We start from the raw sequence: 16201 nt of genomic DNA on the forward strand, positions 1-16201 counted from the left end.
TGTGGCGCAGCGGCAGTACGCTTGTCTGTGACACCGGAGGTCCCGGGTTCGATTCCCGGCCAGGGCATGATGAGAAAAGAACTTTTTCTGATTGGCCTGGGTCTTGGATGTTTATCTATATAAGTATTTATTATAAAATATATTATCGTTGAGTTAGTATCTCGTTACACAAGTTTCGAACTTACTTCGAGGCTAACTCAATCTGTGCAATTTGTCCCGTATATATTTAAAAAAAAAAATCTCGGAAGTTTTGAATCATGTTACTATGAACCGTGGTCACCAAGCGACCCGGTCGCACATTTAATACCTGTATTGTGCCTTGCCGTGTAGTTCCCGGCACCATTACAAAAGAGAATAGGGCCATACCTATACCACTGTCTATACCCCCCCCCCCCCAGCAAGCAGAGCCGCGCGGACGCGTACTTCCTGCCGTGGCAGCGCAGCAAGCCCGCGCTGTTCGGCGTGCCCGTGCTGGTGCCCGTGCGCGGCGCGGGCGCCCGCCAGCTGTACGCGGCCGTGTGGACGCAGGTGACCACCGCATCTATACTCACTTATAATAATAATAATCCTTTATTTATTTTCCTCCACAATAACAATACCTTTACATGTAAAACAATAGTATAACTTCTGTTACATTATTATATGTATTGTGGAGAACTGGCGCCTATACTAGGTCCTAGAAGAACCTGTGTTACAAGTCACCAGGTCTCCCCCATTAATAGATAGCTTAGATGTAATAATATAGTGATATTATAAATTCGGTGCCGTGTGGTTGCTGGCACCAATATAAATAAGAATAGGACCACTCCATCTCGTTCTCATGGATGTCGTAAAAGGCGACTAAGGGATAGGCTTATAAACTTGATAATTATCATTATTTTAGGCGATGGGCTAGCAACCTGTCACTATATGAATCTCAATTCTATCGTTAACCCGAATAGCTGAACGTAGCCATTAAATCTTTTCAAGACTGATGGCTCTGTCTACCCCGCAAGGGAGATAGACGTGACCATATGTATGTATGTATTAATAAAAAGTGAAGTTGACGTTGTTGAAGAAAATGCTACAGTGCAGTTTGTTACCGCTTCTGCACTGACGCCTTGGAAGCGGCAGTAAACTTAGTTTTAAGTAATTCATTTGACGTCAACCAATGTTGTGAAACCAAACGTTTTGACAATTATTAAGCGACATGAAGTAAGTAATGTTCCACTTTTACATCATCGTTTTTGTACGTGGAACGTGAACAAACAGTTTTTCCGGTGTTTTAATAATTGTACTTTTACACTGCGGCACCGCACAATGTTTATAAAATGTAGAATCCATATTATTATCACATAACTACGAAATAACTATTCATAACATACAACTTCGTCAATTTTTTGTAACGCGTGACGTCACAGCGGGCGTTTGACAGTTATCCGCGTTTTGGCGTAAAATTTTAAATGGAATTTTAATAGATTATTTTATTGGTATTACTTGTAATAAAAAAATAATAATAAATAGTTTGGGTTATATTTGGTACTTATGCATGGTTTTAAACACTTTCCCGAAAATAGTCCACTTCCCTATTATTGCGCTTTGGAAGCGGTAGTAGTTAATATAAATCTATTCTATTCATCGTAGGTATCAAGATTGCTGAGCGCACGGCCGCCTTCACATGACCAGTCCAATCACGCGACAGATTGGTAAGTGTCACATTTTTTAATTAATAATTACATAAATATAATCACGTCTTCATCTATACTAATATTATAAAGCTGAAGAGTTTGTTTGTTTGAACGCGCTAACCTCAGGAACTACCTACTGGTTCAAATTAAAAAAATCTCTTTGTGTTGAATATACCATTTATCGAGGAAGGCTATATAAAATCAATCTGCAACTATAAGGAGCGAAGAAATAATGGAAAATATGAAAAAAAACGGGGCAAATTATTGATCCTTGAGGGCTTCAATGATGCCCAAAATAACTAATCCACGCGGACGAAGTCGCGGGCACAGCTAGTCCCTTATATGGTGGACAGAGCCAACAGTCTCGCAAATACTGACAGGTTTCTAGCCCATCGCCGAAAAAAAGGATACCTGTCGTGGGCCTACTGGAAGAAATTTCTCTACAAATTAGTAGTGCCCTTGTACTGAATTTCTCTTTAGTTAAAGTTAATTTTTTTTTCCTTGATATACATGAATATATAAATAAACTAGCTGTGTCCGCATTGAATGATTCCAAAGTGCTGGAAACCATTCGACACTTTAACTCGTACTCCATAAGTTTTGACCCCTCCAGGCGAAGATACTCGTGATATACCTAGACAAGAGAGACCTATCTGACGCCCCCGTAATTGTTCCAGCGACGACAGCCTCGGCTACTCGTTCCCGTTCACGCTGCGGCTGGTGTCGGCGGCGGGCGGCGGCGCGCGCTGCGCCGTGTGCGCCTGGCCCGCGCTCTGCTCCGGCTGCTCGCTCGCCTGTGAGTAGCTCTCTACAGCAGTTTGTAGCGCGGCACACGCTCTCTACAGCTGTGTGTAGCGCGGCACACGCTCTCTACAGCAGTTTGTAGCACGTCACACGCTCTCTACAGCAGTTTGTAGCACGTCACACGCTCTCTACAGCTGTGTGTAGCGCGTCACACGCTCTCTACAGCTGTGTGTAGCACGTCACACGCTCTCTACAGCAGTTTGTAGCACGTCACACGCTCTCTACAGCTGTTTGTAGCACGTCACACGCTCTCTACAGCAGTTTGTAGCACGTCACACGCTCTCTACAGCTGTGTGTAGCGCGGCACGCTCTCAGCGGCTGTGTGTAGCGTAGCGCGGCACACGCTCTCAGCGGCTGTGTGGAGCGCGTTACTACGAACACAAAAGTTTTATTGCATGTGGATTTTGTAAATCTCTCGAATTTTTTTAAAACAAATCCAAGACGCCTGAAATATTTCTTTAAACAAAAATGAAATATGGCTGTGAAAAGTTAATTTGGTGTCAAATGTTACACCAAGGTCTTTAATAGCATCAACACGTCTGATTTCATTGTTGTTAATAATTTATTAATAACCAAAATGTGTTTTTATAATTTTTCTACTAAATGTCATAACACTGCATTTACCGATATTAAAGGCCATTTTATCTTTAGACTGCATCAATATCATCTTGAAGCCAGTGAAAGTCTGAGTCAGTCTTAATTTTTATAGCTAGCTTAAGATCATCATCATATATAACACATTCGGCATGTTTAACAACTTTAGTTAAATCGTAAACCATTATAAGAAACAGTAAAGGTCCTAATATGGATCCTTGACTGACCCCAGAGCGTGTTGGATAAGGTTCTGAAATATACACATCAAATTTCACATAGTTTGCAGTCTCAGAAATAATCAGAAAATAGTTTAAGCATACGTGAAGAAAAGCCTTAAGCTTTAAGTTTAGTTAACAGTTTGTCGTTGTCCACTTTATCAAAGGCTTTGGTGTAATCGAAATAAATTACATAAACTTCATGTCCTTTATCTAAGCTACTTGAAATATAGTTTACTATTGTTAATAAATTAGTATCTACTGATCTCTCTCTACAACTATATGTAGCACATCACACGCTCTCTACAGCTATATATAGCACATCACCCGCTCTCTACAATGGTTCGTATACACAAATAGTGCCTATTTACTCTAGCCTTGAAGATTGATATTGTTGTGGACAGGTACGAACTCGAGCGACAAACAGCGGCCAAGCGTGATCCGCTCGGAGGAGTCCCGGCCGGAGTCCCCCATAGACGCGGCGTGCGCCTCCCCCGCCGTCCGCGCCAAGCTGCAGCGGCAGGCCAGTGCGAGGCTCACGGGCTATGACGAGGTAAGTTAACACAGCTTTACAGAATTGTCTTCTTTGATGAAAGATTTCAGTGTGCTTGACCTCAATCTGCCTCGTGGTAAGCGAGATGAGGCCTAAATTGCTATACGCAAAGTCAAATAGTGCCTATTCACTACATACATAAAATCACGCCTCTTTCCCGGAAGTGTAGGCAGAGACTACCTCTTTCCACTTGCCATGATCTCTGCATACTTCCTTCGCTTCATCCACATTCATAACTCTCTTCATGCAAGCTCGGCGGTTTCGGGAACTTCAGGTTCACCTATTCACTCTTGCCTTGAAAATCAAATGCTCAAATGAAACTGATGTTAAAAAAAATGTGTTCACTGAAATTTAGCCTCGATAATATTTTGGGAACGATCTTTGGAGTTCTGTATCTCGAATTTTAATTATATGTGTTTTAAATAAATTCGATAACTTTCAGTCATGAAAAATAAAACTATTGCAACGAAAGATCAAACCGTATGAATTGTAATTTTTCGAGAATCATGCCAATCAAGTGAATATTTGAATACATTTTACAAAATCCAATACCTTACAGCATTTGTCGATGAATGGAATGAAACAGGTTTAATTTAATTCTGAAAAAAAGGCCCGCACGGAGAATGGCGAGCTGAAATACTTGGACCCGAGCATGCTGCGGGGCGGCTGGCGGAGCGTGCTGCTGGCCATCGACTGGGACCCCACGGCGCTGCACCTGCGGTACCAGTCCACCAGGGAGAAGGTAGGGTTCCACCCAGTGTAGCTGATGTATTCAAACCGATAGAGTTATTTTTTTTTTAATTTGTATATTCCTGAGAGATTGCGACGAACGAAATATGTTTGTTTATAAACTCTTTATTGCACGTAAAAAGGATAATAACTAATTTTGACATCATAAATGCATTTTTTGGCAAATAAATTTATCTTACAAATATCGCCTACATATAATTTCTAATGAATTAATGATAAACATTAATTCTAAGATGCATCAGAATACAGTTTTTTCAATAGTGTTTTAAAAGTACTTAGGTTAAGAGCAGATCTCGTATCTTGAGGAAGGTTATTCCAAAGCTGAGCAGAACGAACAACAAAAGATAAGCCATAAGTCCGAAGGAATAACGAGGAATAAGTAATTTATGATTGTTACGAGACTGCAAGCGACAATCCGGAACAAGATATTTTCATGAAGATAGTTGGGAAATGTAAAAAACTTTAGACAAAAAAAAGATAGTGAGTGAAGATAACGTCTAATTCGAATTGGGAGTCAATTAAATAGTTAAATTGTCTACAAAACATATTTTTAAGTTTAATTTGCAATTTATATTGTTTATATTACAAACTACATTGGCTCAATTAAAATTCCTTGCGGAACTCCGCTTAAATTCGGCTTTACATACTTAGTAACTTTTCATGATCATAGCTTGGGAGTGTGCAATTGTCTTTATTTTATTTTCTCTTTTTTCTGGTTAATGACTATAACGCTATTTATATGATTTGTCCAAATGAATTCAAAATTACGGTTGAGTCAGATGCCACAGTTAATTCCACTATGTGGTGTATTCCAACAGGTGGTTTATCGTATGTACGTAACCGTAGATACTATAGTGTTTTTGTTTTTTTTTTTTTTTCTCCTGTTCTCGATTAACACCTGTTTGTAATTTTTGAGTTTTTATTTTTTGATCACATCCGTAAGTTATATCCAACGATTGTGTCCAGGCGTGGCGCTCCCACCCTTCCGTGGCGGAGTGCCTGTCGCAAGCGAGCGCCGGCGTGTCGCTGTCCGCGTGCCTGCGCACCTTCACGCAGGCCGAGCGGCTCGACGCGCGCTACTCGTGCGCCGCCTGCCGCAGCGCGCAGCCCGCCACCAAGACGCTGCAGATCTGGCGGCTGCCGCCCGTGCTGGTGAGCCTGCCTCCCCCCCCAGCTAGCGAGGCTCTGTCCACCTCCACGCTACTCGTGCGCCGCCTGCCGCAGCGCGCAGCCCGCCACCAAGACGCTGCAGATCTGGCGGCTGCCGCCCGTGCTGGTGAGCCTGCCTCCCCCCCCAGCTAGCGAGGCTCTGTCCACCTCCACGCTACTCGTGCGCCGCCTGCCGCAGCGCGCAGCCCGCCACCAAGACGCTGCAGATCTGGCGGCTGCCGCCCGTGCTGGTGAGCCTGCCTCCCCCCCCAGCTAGCGAGGCTCTGTCCACCTCCACGCTACTCGTGCGCCGCCTGCCGCAGCGCGCAGCCCGCCACCAAGACGCTGCAGATCTGGCGGCTGCCGCCCGTGCTGGTGAGCCTGCCTCCCCCCCCAGCTAGCGAGGCTCTGTCCACCTCCACGCTACTCGTGCGCCGCCTGCCGCAGCGCGCAGCCCGCCACCAAGACGCTGCAGATCTGGCGGCTGCCGCCCGTGCTGGTGAGCCTGCCTCCCCCCCCAGCTAGCGAGGCTCTGTCCACCTCCACGCTACTCGTGCGCCGCCTGCCGCAGCGCGCAGCCCGCCACCAAGACGCTGCAGATCTGGCGGCTGCCGCCCGTGCTGGTGAGCCTGCCTCCCCCCCCAGCTAGCGAGGCTCTGTCCACCTCCACGCTACTCGTGCGCCGCCTGCCGCAGCGCGCAGCCCGCCACCAAGACGCTGCAGATCTGGCGGCTGCCGCCCGTGCTGGTGAGCCTGCCTCCCCCCCCAGCTAGCGAGGCTCTGTCCACCTCCACGCTACTCGTGCGCCGCCTGCCGCAGCGCGCAGCCCGCCACCAAGACGCTGCAGATCTGGCGGCTGCCGCCCGTGCTGGTGAGCCTGCCTCCCCCCCCAGCTAGCGAGGCTCTGTCCACCTCCACGCTACTCGTGCGCCGCCTGCCGCAGCGCGCAGCCCGCCACCAAGACGCTGCAGATCTGGCGGCTGCCGCCCGTGCTGGTGAGCCTGCCTCCCCCCCCAGCTAGCGAGGCTCTGTCCACCTCCACGCTACTCGTGCGCCGCCTGCCGCAGCGCGCAGCCCGCCACCAAGACGCTGCAGATCTGGCGGCTGCCGCCCGTGCTGGTGAGCCTGCCTCCCCCCCCAGCTAGCGAGGCTCTGTCCACCTCCACGCTACTCGTGCGCCGCCTGCCGCAGCGCGCAGCCCGCCACCAAGACGCTGCAGATCTGGCGGCTGCCGCCCGTGCTGGTGAGCCTGCCTCCCCCCCCAGCTAGCGAGGCTCTGTCCACCTCCACGCTACTCGTGCGCCGCCTGCCGCAGCGCGCAGCCCGCCACCAAGACGCTGCAGATCTGGCGGCTGCCGCCCGTGCTGGTGAGCCTGTCTCCCCCCCCAGCTAGCGAGGCTCTGTCCACCTCCACGCTACTCGTGCGCCGCCTGCCGCAGCGCGCAGCCCGCCACCAAGACGCTGCAGATCTGGCGGCTGCCGCCCGTGCTGGTGAGCCTGTCTCCCCCCCCAGCTAGCGAGGCTCTGTCCACCTCCACGCTACTCGTGCGCCGCCTGCCGCAGCGCGCAGCCCGCCACCAAGACGCTGCAGATCTGGCGGCTGCCGCCCGTGCTGGTGAGCCTGCCTCCCCCCCCAGCTAGCGAGGCTCTGTCCACCTCCACGCTACTCGTGCGCCGCCTGCCGCAGCGCGCAGCCCGCCACCAAGACGCTGCAGATCTGGCGGCTGCCGCCCGTGCTGGTGAGCCTGTCTCCCCCCCCAGCTAGCGAGGCTCTGTCCACCTCCACGCTACTCGTGCGCCGCCTGCCGCAGCGCGCAGCCCGCCACCAAGACGCTGCAGATCTGGCGGCTGCCGCCCGTGCTGGTGAGCCTGCCTCCCCCCCCAGCTAGCGAGGCTCTGTCCACCTCCACGCTACTCGTGCGCCGCCTGCCGCAGCGCGCAGCCCGCCACCAAGACGCTGCAGATCTGGCGGCTGCCGCCCGTGCTGGTGAGCCTGTCTCCCCCCCCAGCTAGCGAGGCTCTGTCCACCTCCACGCTACTCGTGCGCCGCCTGCCGCAGCGCGCAGCCCGCCACCAAGACGCTGCAGATCTGGCGGCTGCCGCCCGTGCTGGTGAGCCTGTCTCCCCCCCCAGCTAGCGAGGCTCTGTCCACCTCCACGCTACTCGTGCGCCGCCTGCCTATATGCCTTGCGGGGTAGACAGAGCCAGCAGTCTTAAAAGACTGATAGGCCACGTTCAGCTGTTAGCCTTAATAATAGAATTGAGATTCAAATATTGACAGGTTGTTAGCTAAATTTATAAGCCTTCTATTCTTAGTCGCATTTTACCGACTTCCATGAGAAAGGGGCAGAGTGTTTTAAGTTGAGTGAGTAATTTTTTTTTTGCATTGGTGCCAGGAACCATTATAGTACAATTGTCATTACATTATAGTATAATTGTCTAAAATTATTCTGTTTTTGTACGAATCGTGTTATATTTCAGATAATCCACTTGAAACGTTTCCAATACGTCAACAACAAATGGATTAAATCCTTGAAGGTGGTCAACTTCCCGTTCACGGACTTCGATCCGACTGAGTTCTTGGCTTCAGTGCCGAAGGAGACCATTCTGAGGCATCACGAGCTGAAAAACATGCACAAGAGGAGGGAGTCGCTATTCCTGGACCTCAGCGACCATATATCGGAGAGTGGGAGTGATGACGACGCAGTCAAAGAGGTGCCGGGGACTGCTAGGAAGGTTAGAGCTAAGGTGAGTGTCGTAGACGGTAAAGCACTCTATGAAATGTAGAACTTAGATATGGAAATAAACTGGGGATGATCTTGGGATGAAGTAAATCTGCACTTTGGTTTAACTTTAAATATGCACTGCAATAAACCGCTGAATTGTTCTTTGTGAATTATTGATACAATAGTTTTGAAACAATTCGATGTGTACGAGATTGTACAATGTTATCATTGTAAAAAAGAATCGAAAGCACACTTAAAAATTTTCTATTTCTTTTTTTGTAACTGGCCAGTTATGACACATTCTGAACGAAACAGAAAAGAGGTTGCACAATACAAGTTATATTAAACAGTGCGTGTATTTTATTTGGTGGTTATTTGAAGATCAAGCGATTTTCTATATCTTTTATAGAAAATTGTCGTGTCACAATGTTCGTTCCCGTACTCCTCCGGAACGGCTTGACCGATTCTCATGATATTTTGTGAGCATATTGAGTAGGTCTGACAATCGGCCATATATGAATTTCAATTCTATCAGTAAGCTAAACAGCTGAACGAACGCCGAACTGTTGGCTCTGTCTGCCCCGCAAGGGATATAAACGTGATTATATGTATGTATAAAGCAAACTGGGTTGACACACTTTTTTTTTGTTGTTTCTTGTTAAGTGAATGAATGAATGTTGAATGAATGAATGAAAGATTTATTTCAACAATTCAACGTACACGTGCTTGTTCACTGAGCGTGTTAAAAAAGACGGCTTTGTTTTTTTCTAAGTTAAAATTGTGATAGTTATTCGTTTATCGCATTGGTTTTTAACTGTAAAGATAGACTAAGTTTTGGATAAATAGATGAAGCTTCATTAGCACATAACTTAAAAAAATAAATAAAATAAAACTAAGCAGGTGTGTTTTATATCTACATAATTAGATATTTTTTTATGTAAGACTAAGGGATAGGCTTTTAAACTTGGGATTTTTCTCTTAGGCGATGGCCTAGCAACCTGTCACTATTTGAATTTCAATTCTATCATTAAGCCAAACAGCACATTTAGCTGTGCGTGAAGATTTGGTATTTTGCGTGAAAGAGTAACAAACATCCATTCTGACATACTCACAAACTTTCGCATTTATAATATTAGTAAGATTACAAACATCACTTAATATTTTTCATATACATACATAAATACAATCACATCTATATCCCTTGCTGGGTAGACAGAGCCAACAGTCTTGTAAAAACTAGAATTGAGATTCAAATAGTGACAGGTTGCTAGCCCATCGCCTAAAAGAAGAATCCCATGTTTATAAGCCTATCCCTTATTCGCCTTTTACGACATCCATAGGAACGAGATGGAGTGGTCATATTCCTTTATTTTTATTGGTGCCGGGAACCACACGACACTTTCATATCTTTTAAGTTTCACAACATACTTTTACTATACAGCTGAACTCTCTCTTAATCTGTTAACCAGACTGAAAGGCGGAAACGCGAGTCGGTGGAGGTGAGAACCCGCGAGAGGCTGGAGTCCACCAGCCTGGCCGCCACGCCGGTGACGGACGACAACCTGCTGGACTACCACCAGCACCGGCTGCTGGAGCACCAGGACCCCTTCGACCTCAAGTACAGGCTGTATGCAGTGGTGGTGAGTTGTGTTTGAAGGTGTAATTATTTCTTAACTCGATCACCTTTTGTATTATTTATACCTAACGATACATAACTAAGTAAAATTTGCCATGTCAACCTAACGATACATAACTAAGTAAAATTTGCCATGTCAACCTAACGATACATAACTAAGTGAAATTTGCCATAACGATACATAACTAAGTGAAATTTGCCATGTCAACCTAACGATACATAACTAAGTAAAATTTGCTATGTCAACCTAACGATACATAACTAAGTGAAATTTGCCATGTCAACCTAACGATACATAACTAAGTAAAATTTGCCATGTCAACCTAACGATACATAACTAAGTGAAATTTGCCATAACGATACATAACTAAGTGAAATTTGCCATGTCAACCTAACGATACATAACTAAGTCAAATTTGCTATGTCAACCTAACGATACATAACTAAGTAAAAATTGCCATGTCAACCTAACGATACATAACTAAGTAAAAATTGCCATGTCAAATTTTACTTAGTTAGGTATTGTTAGGTGTGAGAGAGCCTGGTGACTTGTAATACATCCAATCCTACCTAGCTCAAGCACCAGTTCTCTCCACTATTAGTTTTACAACAGAAATCTGTACTTACCTATATTCACCTACGTGGAGATAAAATAAACAAATTTTTGATTTTTAATTTTTAAATAATAGTTATATTTATGTCCATCAAGGAAAATAAGAATGAAACTTAAAATAAAGAGAAATTCAGTACAAGCACACTACATATTTCTAGAGAAATTTGTGCCAGCAGGCCCACTTCAGAATTTTTGAAACAATAACTCAAATAGAATGGATTTATTTACAAAATTGGATACAAGGTATCCGAATTGACGTCACATCACTTAAATCTAATTATGACTACTACTGCTTCCAAAGCGCGTGTAGAAGAAGCGGCGGAACAAACTACACTGGTCAAATCGTGGACGCTCGTACATACGTTGTAAGGGAAAGGCTATTATGAACTTGGACTTCTTTTAGGCGATTCTTATTTCTATAGGCTTGACTATATGTTTGTGTATTTATACACATTTTTTTTAATGAATAAAAATTTTTATCATCAATTGTCAAGATATATTAATGTTTGTAAGATGCAAAAGCCTATTAAAAAAACTGAAAGGAAATATTTGTTCGTTATAAATCTAACTGAGTAATCCCACATATAGTATATGTATGTGCACAGCTAGTAATGTGCCCGCGACTACGTCCGAGTGGAATATTTATTATGGGCATCATTGAAGCCCTCGACGATGAATAATTCTCCTCGTTTCTTTTCATATTTTCCATTATTTCTTTGCTACTTATAGCGTGATTATATAGCCTAAAATCCTCCACGATAAATGGTTTTTTCGACGCAAAAAGATATTTTTTTTCAATTCAGACCGTTAGTTTCTGAGATTAGCGCGTTCTAACAAACAAACTCTTCAGCTTTATAATATGAGTATAGATAGATAATGTTGTATGTGCCCCCAGTCCCACAGCGGGCAGCTGAGCGGCGGGCACTACGTGGCGTACGCGCGCAACCCGAGCGGCGCCTGGCTCTGCTACAACGACAGCTCGTGCCGCGAGCTGGCCGCGCCCGAGCTGGACCCCGCCGCCGCCTACCTGCTGTTCTACGAGAGGCAGGTGCGTGCTGATAGTGGGGGGTGACAGGGCCTGCTACAACGACAGCTCGTGCCGCGAGCTGGCCGCGCCCGAGCTGGACCCCGCCGCCGCCTACCTGCTGTTCTACGAGAGGCAGGTGCGTGCTGATAGTGGGGGGTGACAGGGCCTGCTACAACGACAGCTCGTGCCGCGAGCTGGCCGCGCCCGAGCTGGACCCCGCCGCCGCCTACCTGCTGTTCTACGAGAGGCAGGTGCGTGCTGATAGTGGGGGGTGACAGGGCCTGCTACAACGACAGCTCGTGCCGCGAGCTGGCCGCGCCCGAGCTGGACCCCGCCGCCGCCTACCTGCTGTTCTACGAGAGGCAGGTGCGTGCCAGTGCTCGGAGAGAACAGAGACCGAACCTGCACGTTTAGGCAGATGGACGTGTCACTATGATCCAATATGATTGACGGCCTCTGTGGTGCAGCGGTAGCGCGCTTGTCTGTGACACCGGATGTCCCGGGTTCGAATCCCGGCCAGGGCATGATGAGAAAAAAACTTTCTCTGATTGGCCTGGGTCTTGGATGATTATCTATATAAGTATTTATTATAAAATATAGTATCGTTGAGTTATTATCTCGTAACACAAGTTTCGAACTTACTTCGAGGCTAACTCAATCAGTGTAATTTGTCCCGTATATATTTATTTATAGTCCAGCGTCAATGGTGGTAAGGATGTAACCGGGTCTCGACATCCAAGAATAATTTTCAGGAACTATAGAAACTATCATTAAGCCAAACTGCTTAATTTGGCCTATCAATTTTTTCAAGACTGTTGGCTCTGTCTTCCCTGGAATGGATGAAGACGTGATTATATGTAGAAACAAAATAAATTAATTCAAAACTTTTATTCAAAGAACACTTCATATCACTTAGTTGTCATATCTTTTGGTTTCACAACATTGGTTGACGTCAGAATAAATTACTTAAAACAAAGTTTACCGCCGCTACCAAAGCCTCAGTCGGTTCAGAAGAAGCGGTAATAAACAGTACGATGCACTAACAAGTGTTTGTTTTGTTAGCGCACTGGCAGCTTATAAAAAAAGTTAATTTTAAGAGATGAGTGTCAATCGTTTTTTTTTTCACATTACCTACACAAAAGTTAAGACAAGTTAGAATTCACGTTTTTATTTTATGTTCATTTCAATGTTTTCAGTTTTATTTTACAATATATTACCTTTAAGGTCGGAGTGAGAAGACCTAGACGAACAGGTCAGGGTCAGGTCAAAAGTACCCGAAACCGCCGAGCTTGTATGAAGAGAGTTATGAATGTGGATGAAGCAAAGGAAGTATGCAGGGATCGTGGCAAGTGGAAAGAGGTAGTCTCTGCCTACCCCTCCGGGAAAGAGGCGTGATTTTATGTATGTACGTATATTACCTTTACAAAATTTAGTGAGTTTTTAATTAACCAACAATCACGTCGCGCGTCACCCAGGGCCTGGACTGCGCGGCGTACCTGCCCGACGTGGCGGGGCGCGCGCCGCCGCCCGCCGCGCTGGAGCCCGACGAGGGCGACCTCAAGAAGATGTGCAGCCTCATGTAGGTCGGCGGGGGGACAAGGGTCACACGGCCCGTTTGACGTCAGTCCACCAGTTTGGTCCGGACAAGATTGATGCTAGAAGTGAGTGATGAAAAATACGGTTACACGCTCAGATTGACAGCAGACTGGTATAACTTAGGTTTTGGATAAAGGTTACACGGTCAGTTCAGTCCATCATTTTGAGCGATCTGATGGACTGTACTGACGCCAAAACTTATCGTGTTAACCTTGTCTTACAGTTAGCGTACCCAATCCATTATCAAAGAGGTAAGTCTGTAAGGAATTAACGTTAAAATTATAATGATATAGTAATTCTCTGAAAAAATTATATTTCATAGAATAAAAAAAGTACTGGACCGATTTTCGTAAAGTTTATCAAAAGCTTTACTTTTACTCTGGAACTCTACACGTGGGCAAAGATTTTATAAAAAATACAGTGTTACAAATTCAAGCAGGCTGTCGTCAATTAGCCTTCTGCGTAAAATAATGCTCGTCATTTGATATTGACACGATATTTGTAAATATATACTTACTTTTGTCTTCACATTTCACAAAAATCTTTATATAACAATTAATTTATGTACTCTTTATAGCCACACATACAATATCCTAAAAATTTCTTACTTAATTTTTTTAAATAGTATTTATTTATATTTTTAATAAATATAATATCTTGATCTAAAACTGAGTTTTGTGATGTCCAATGTCACAAAAGTATATAATTAAAATGTAAATGAATATTTCTGATACAATGAATGTAACGTTAGACATATGTTCCCCTCACTTACAGACATCTGTTGAGAATATGTTTTATTGTAATAATTTAATTCGTAAATTTTATTTTATTCAAAATGTTGCTATACATTCCTCGCGTAATGTATGGGTTATTTAATCATTTGTAAGTTATTAATTAGTTTTAAATTGTATTTATAGGATTTCAGTGATATTTATTTTTCACCGGGACGCCATAAGAATAAAAATTCAACGTCCCCAACCGTAAAAAAAAAATCGATTCATGATCGTTATTCAAGTATTTAATTATAATATTTACATAATTTAATAGCTTTTGGTGCAAAAACTGTCGGGGTGTCCCAGTGAAAAAGTGCAATGGTTAAAGTGCTCGGTAATACGAATTTTAAGGGCTGTTGGAAAACAATAGGATAGGAATCATTATTTGTGGTACGTACCAGTGTACGGCTGCGATATTTTTGACGGAACATTTATTTTTATTAAATTTTAATGATACCAATAATGTATTTATTATTTTATCAGTATGACGGGAAAGTGGATATTTTTTTGGAGAGTCAATAAATAAAGAGCAATACATTATAATATCCCATCCCTAATAGGGATCAATATTATTTTGTGTCGATGTGATGACAAGAGCTATCATCAGTTAAACTATAATTTGTTAAGGAATCATGTTCTGAAATTAGTACGTGTACACTATTTTTTGAATTTGTTCCTTTCATAGCAGGGGAGCAGGCGGAGATTTGGATATGGACGATATTTTTTTAAGAGAAGTTGTAAATTATAAATAATTAGTACATACCAATGGAGTTATTTGCATGGTGGAGGATTCATTTTATAAATCATTTATTTGTAACTTACTCTACTCATTTATTTATAAATATAGTTTATATCTAAACGGGCCCCTGAAAATGCGTGAATCGACGCGTTTGATCGCACGCCTTGATTTGTATCGAGACTGACGTGATGTAAAAAATGTAATGTGCTATATTAACTCATTGATCTATTTTGTATTTAACTATAGTCATAGCACCGATGCCGGGGATACTCCGCGCCCACGCACTTTTACGACTTATTTTTAGTGAATTTATGTAGTACATGTTGTTAAGTGCCGACGCGCAGTATCTGCGGCGTCAGTTAATATATATTCTTATAGGCTGCATTGCGCAGGATTAGTTGATATAATATGTTATTAAGTTGAATTTAACAACGATCGGTGTTACTAGCTGCTGAGCGCGTCTAGCGCCACTATTTTGAAAAATCCGTACGCTTGTTGCGCTATCTTTCGCGAGATGTCGACACTGAAACTGGAAAGTCGCTAGCGGTGAACGCAGGGCTCTGGGAATGGTATACCTATTCAGACTTGAATTCCCTTTTCTTATTTTCGTTCTGTAATATAATTTTCATTAAAAAAATCAATACAATATTTTATTATGGTTTTCGCGTTGACTGTTCTCTCGGTACGATACAAGTTTTTGGAAAATTTTCTCACTTTTGTTATGAAGATTGAAAGAAATCTATTAAACACGTTTCAGAGCCCAGTTCCGTCTCAGAGTATACCGACTAAGCATATGGATTCAACACAGCTTATGGCGGCAAAATGTCGTAACGCTTTGTAAATTTTAGTGAGAATTCGTGTTATAAGAATTAGCGCATAATGTAACTTTAGTGATATGTTGCTGATATTATAGACCACCAGCTTGGAAGCATCTATTTTAACCGGCTTCTAAACAGGAGGTTCTCATTGTCTATAACACCCAGCTGTGAGATATTTCAAGGAGCGAAAAAGGCAGGGGAATGTATCCATATAATAAGCGTGTATGTATATTTTTTTACGTTGTAATCAAGAAGCGCCGTGCCATCGATTTTCTCAAAAACCCTTATGCCAAAGCTATGATTAAATTCTAAATTTTGTTTCTGATATCTCGTGGTACCATGATAAAATCACTAAGATGTAAATTATACAAAATACTTGTTTATTCGATTTATGGTACCACCTTCTTCTTCTTCCCTACTTATGTCGGCCTGGCCGCGTGATATTTAGACCAATCTTTCCCCTTTTTATGTTATATTTCAATTTCAAATTGTTATTCTGTGTTAAGTATTGATCCCTGTGCAATAAATTTTTATATGTAAA

General features: G+C 43.9%; 1 protein-coding gene across 1 annotated transcript in view; it reads left to right on the top strand.

The window, feature by feature from the left end:
* LOC106133247 (ubiquitin carboxyl-terminal hydrolase 32) overlaps nt 1-16201 on the top strand; it is a 58476-nt gene extending 42275 nt beyond the window's left edge. The window contains exons 22-31 of the mRNA XM_060950621.1: nt 399-528; nt 1624-1685; nt 2345-2463; nt 3685-3833; nt 4444-4575; nt 5550-5735; nt 8214-8480; nt 9928-10098; nt 11603-11755; nt 13210-16201. Of these exons, the coding sequence (XP_060806604.1) occupies nt 399-528; nt 1624-1685; nt 2345-2463; nt 3685-3833; nt 4444-4575; nt 5550-5735; nt 8214-8480; nt 9928-10098; nt 11603-11755; nt 13210-13317 (1477 nt within the window). The 3' untranslated portion in view covers nt 13318-16201. The remainder of the gene's footprint in view (nt 1-398; nt 529-1623; nt 1686-2344; nt 2464-3684; nt 3834-4443; nt 4576-5549; nt 5736-8213; nt 8481-9927; nt 10099-11602; nt 11756-13209) is intronic.

The sequence above is a fragment of the Amyelois transitella genome, chromosome 22 (assembly GCF_032362555.1).
Source record: "Amyelois transitella isolate CPQ chromosome 22, ilAmyTran1.1, whole genome shotgun sequence".
NCBI classification, from domain to species: Eukaryota; Metazoa; Arthropoda; class Insecta; order Lepidoptera; family Pyralidae; genus Amyelois; species Amyelois transitella.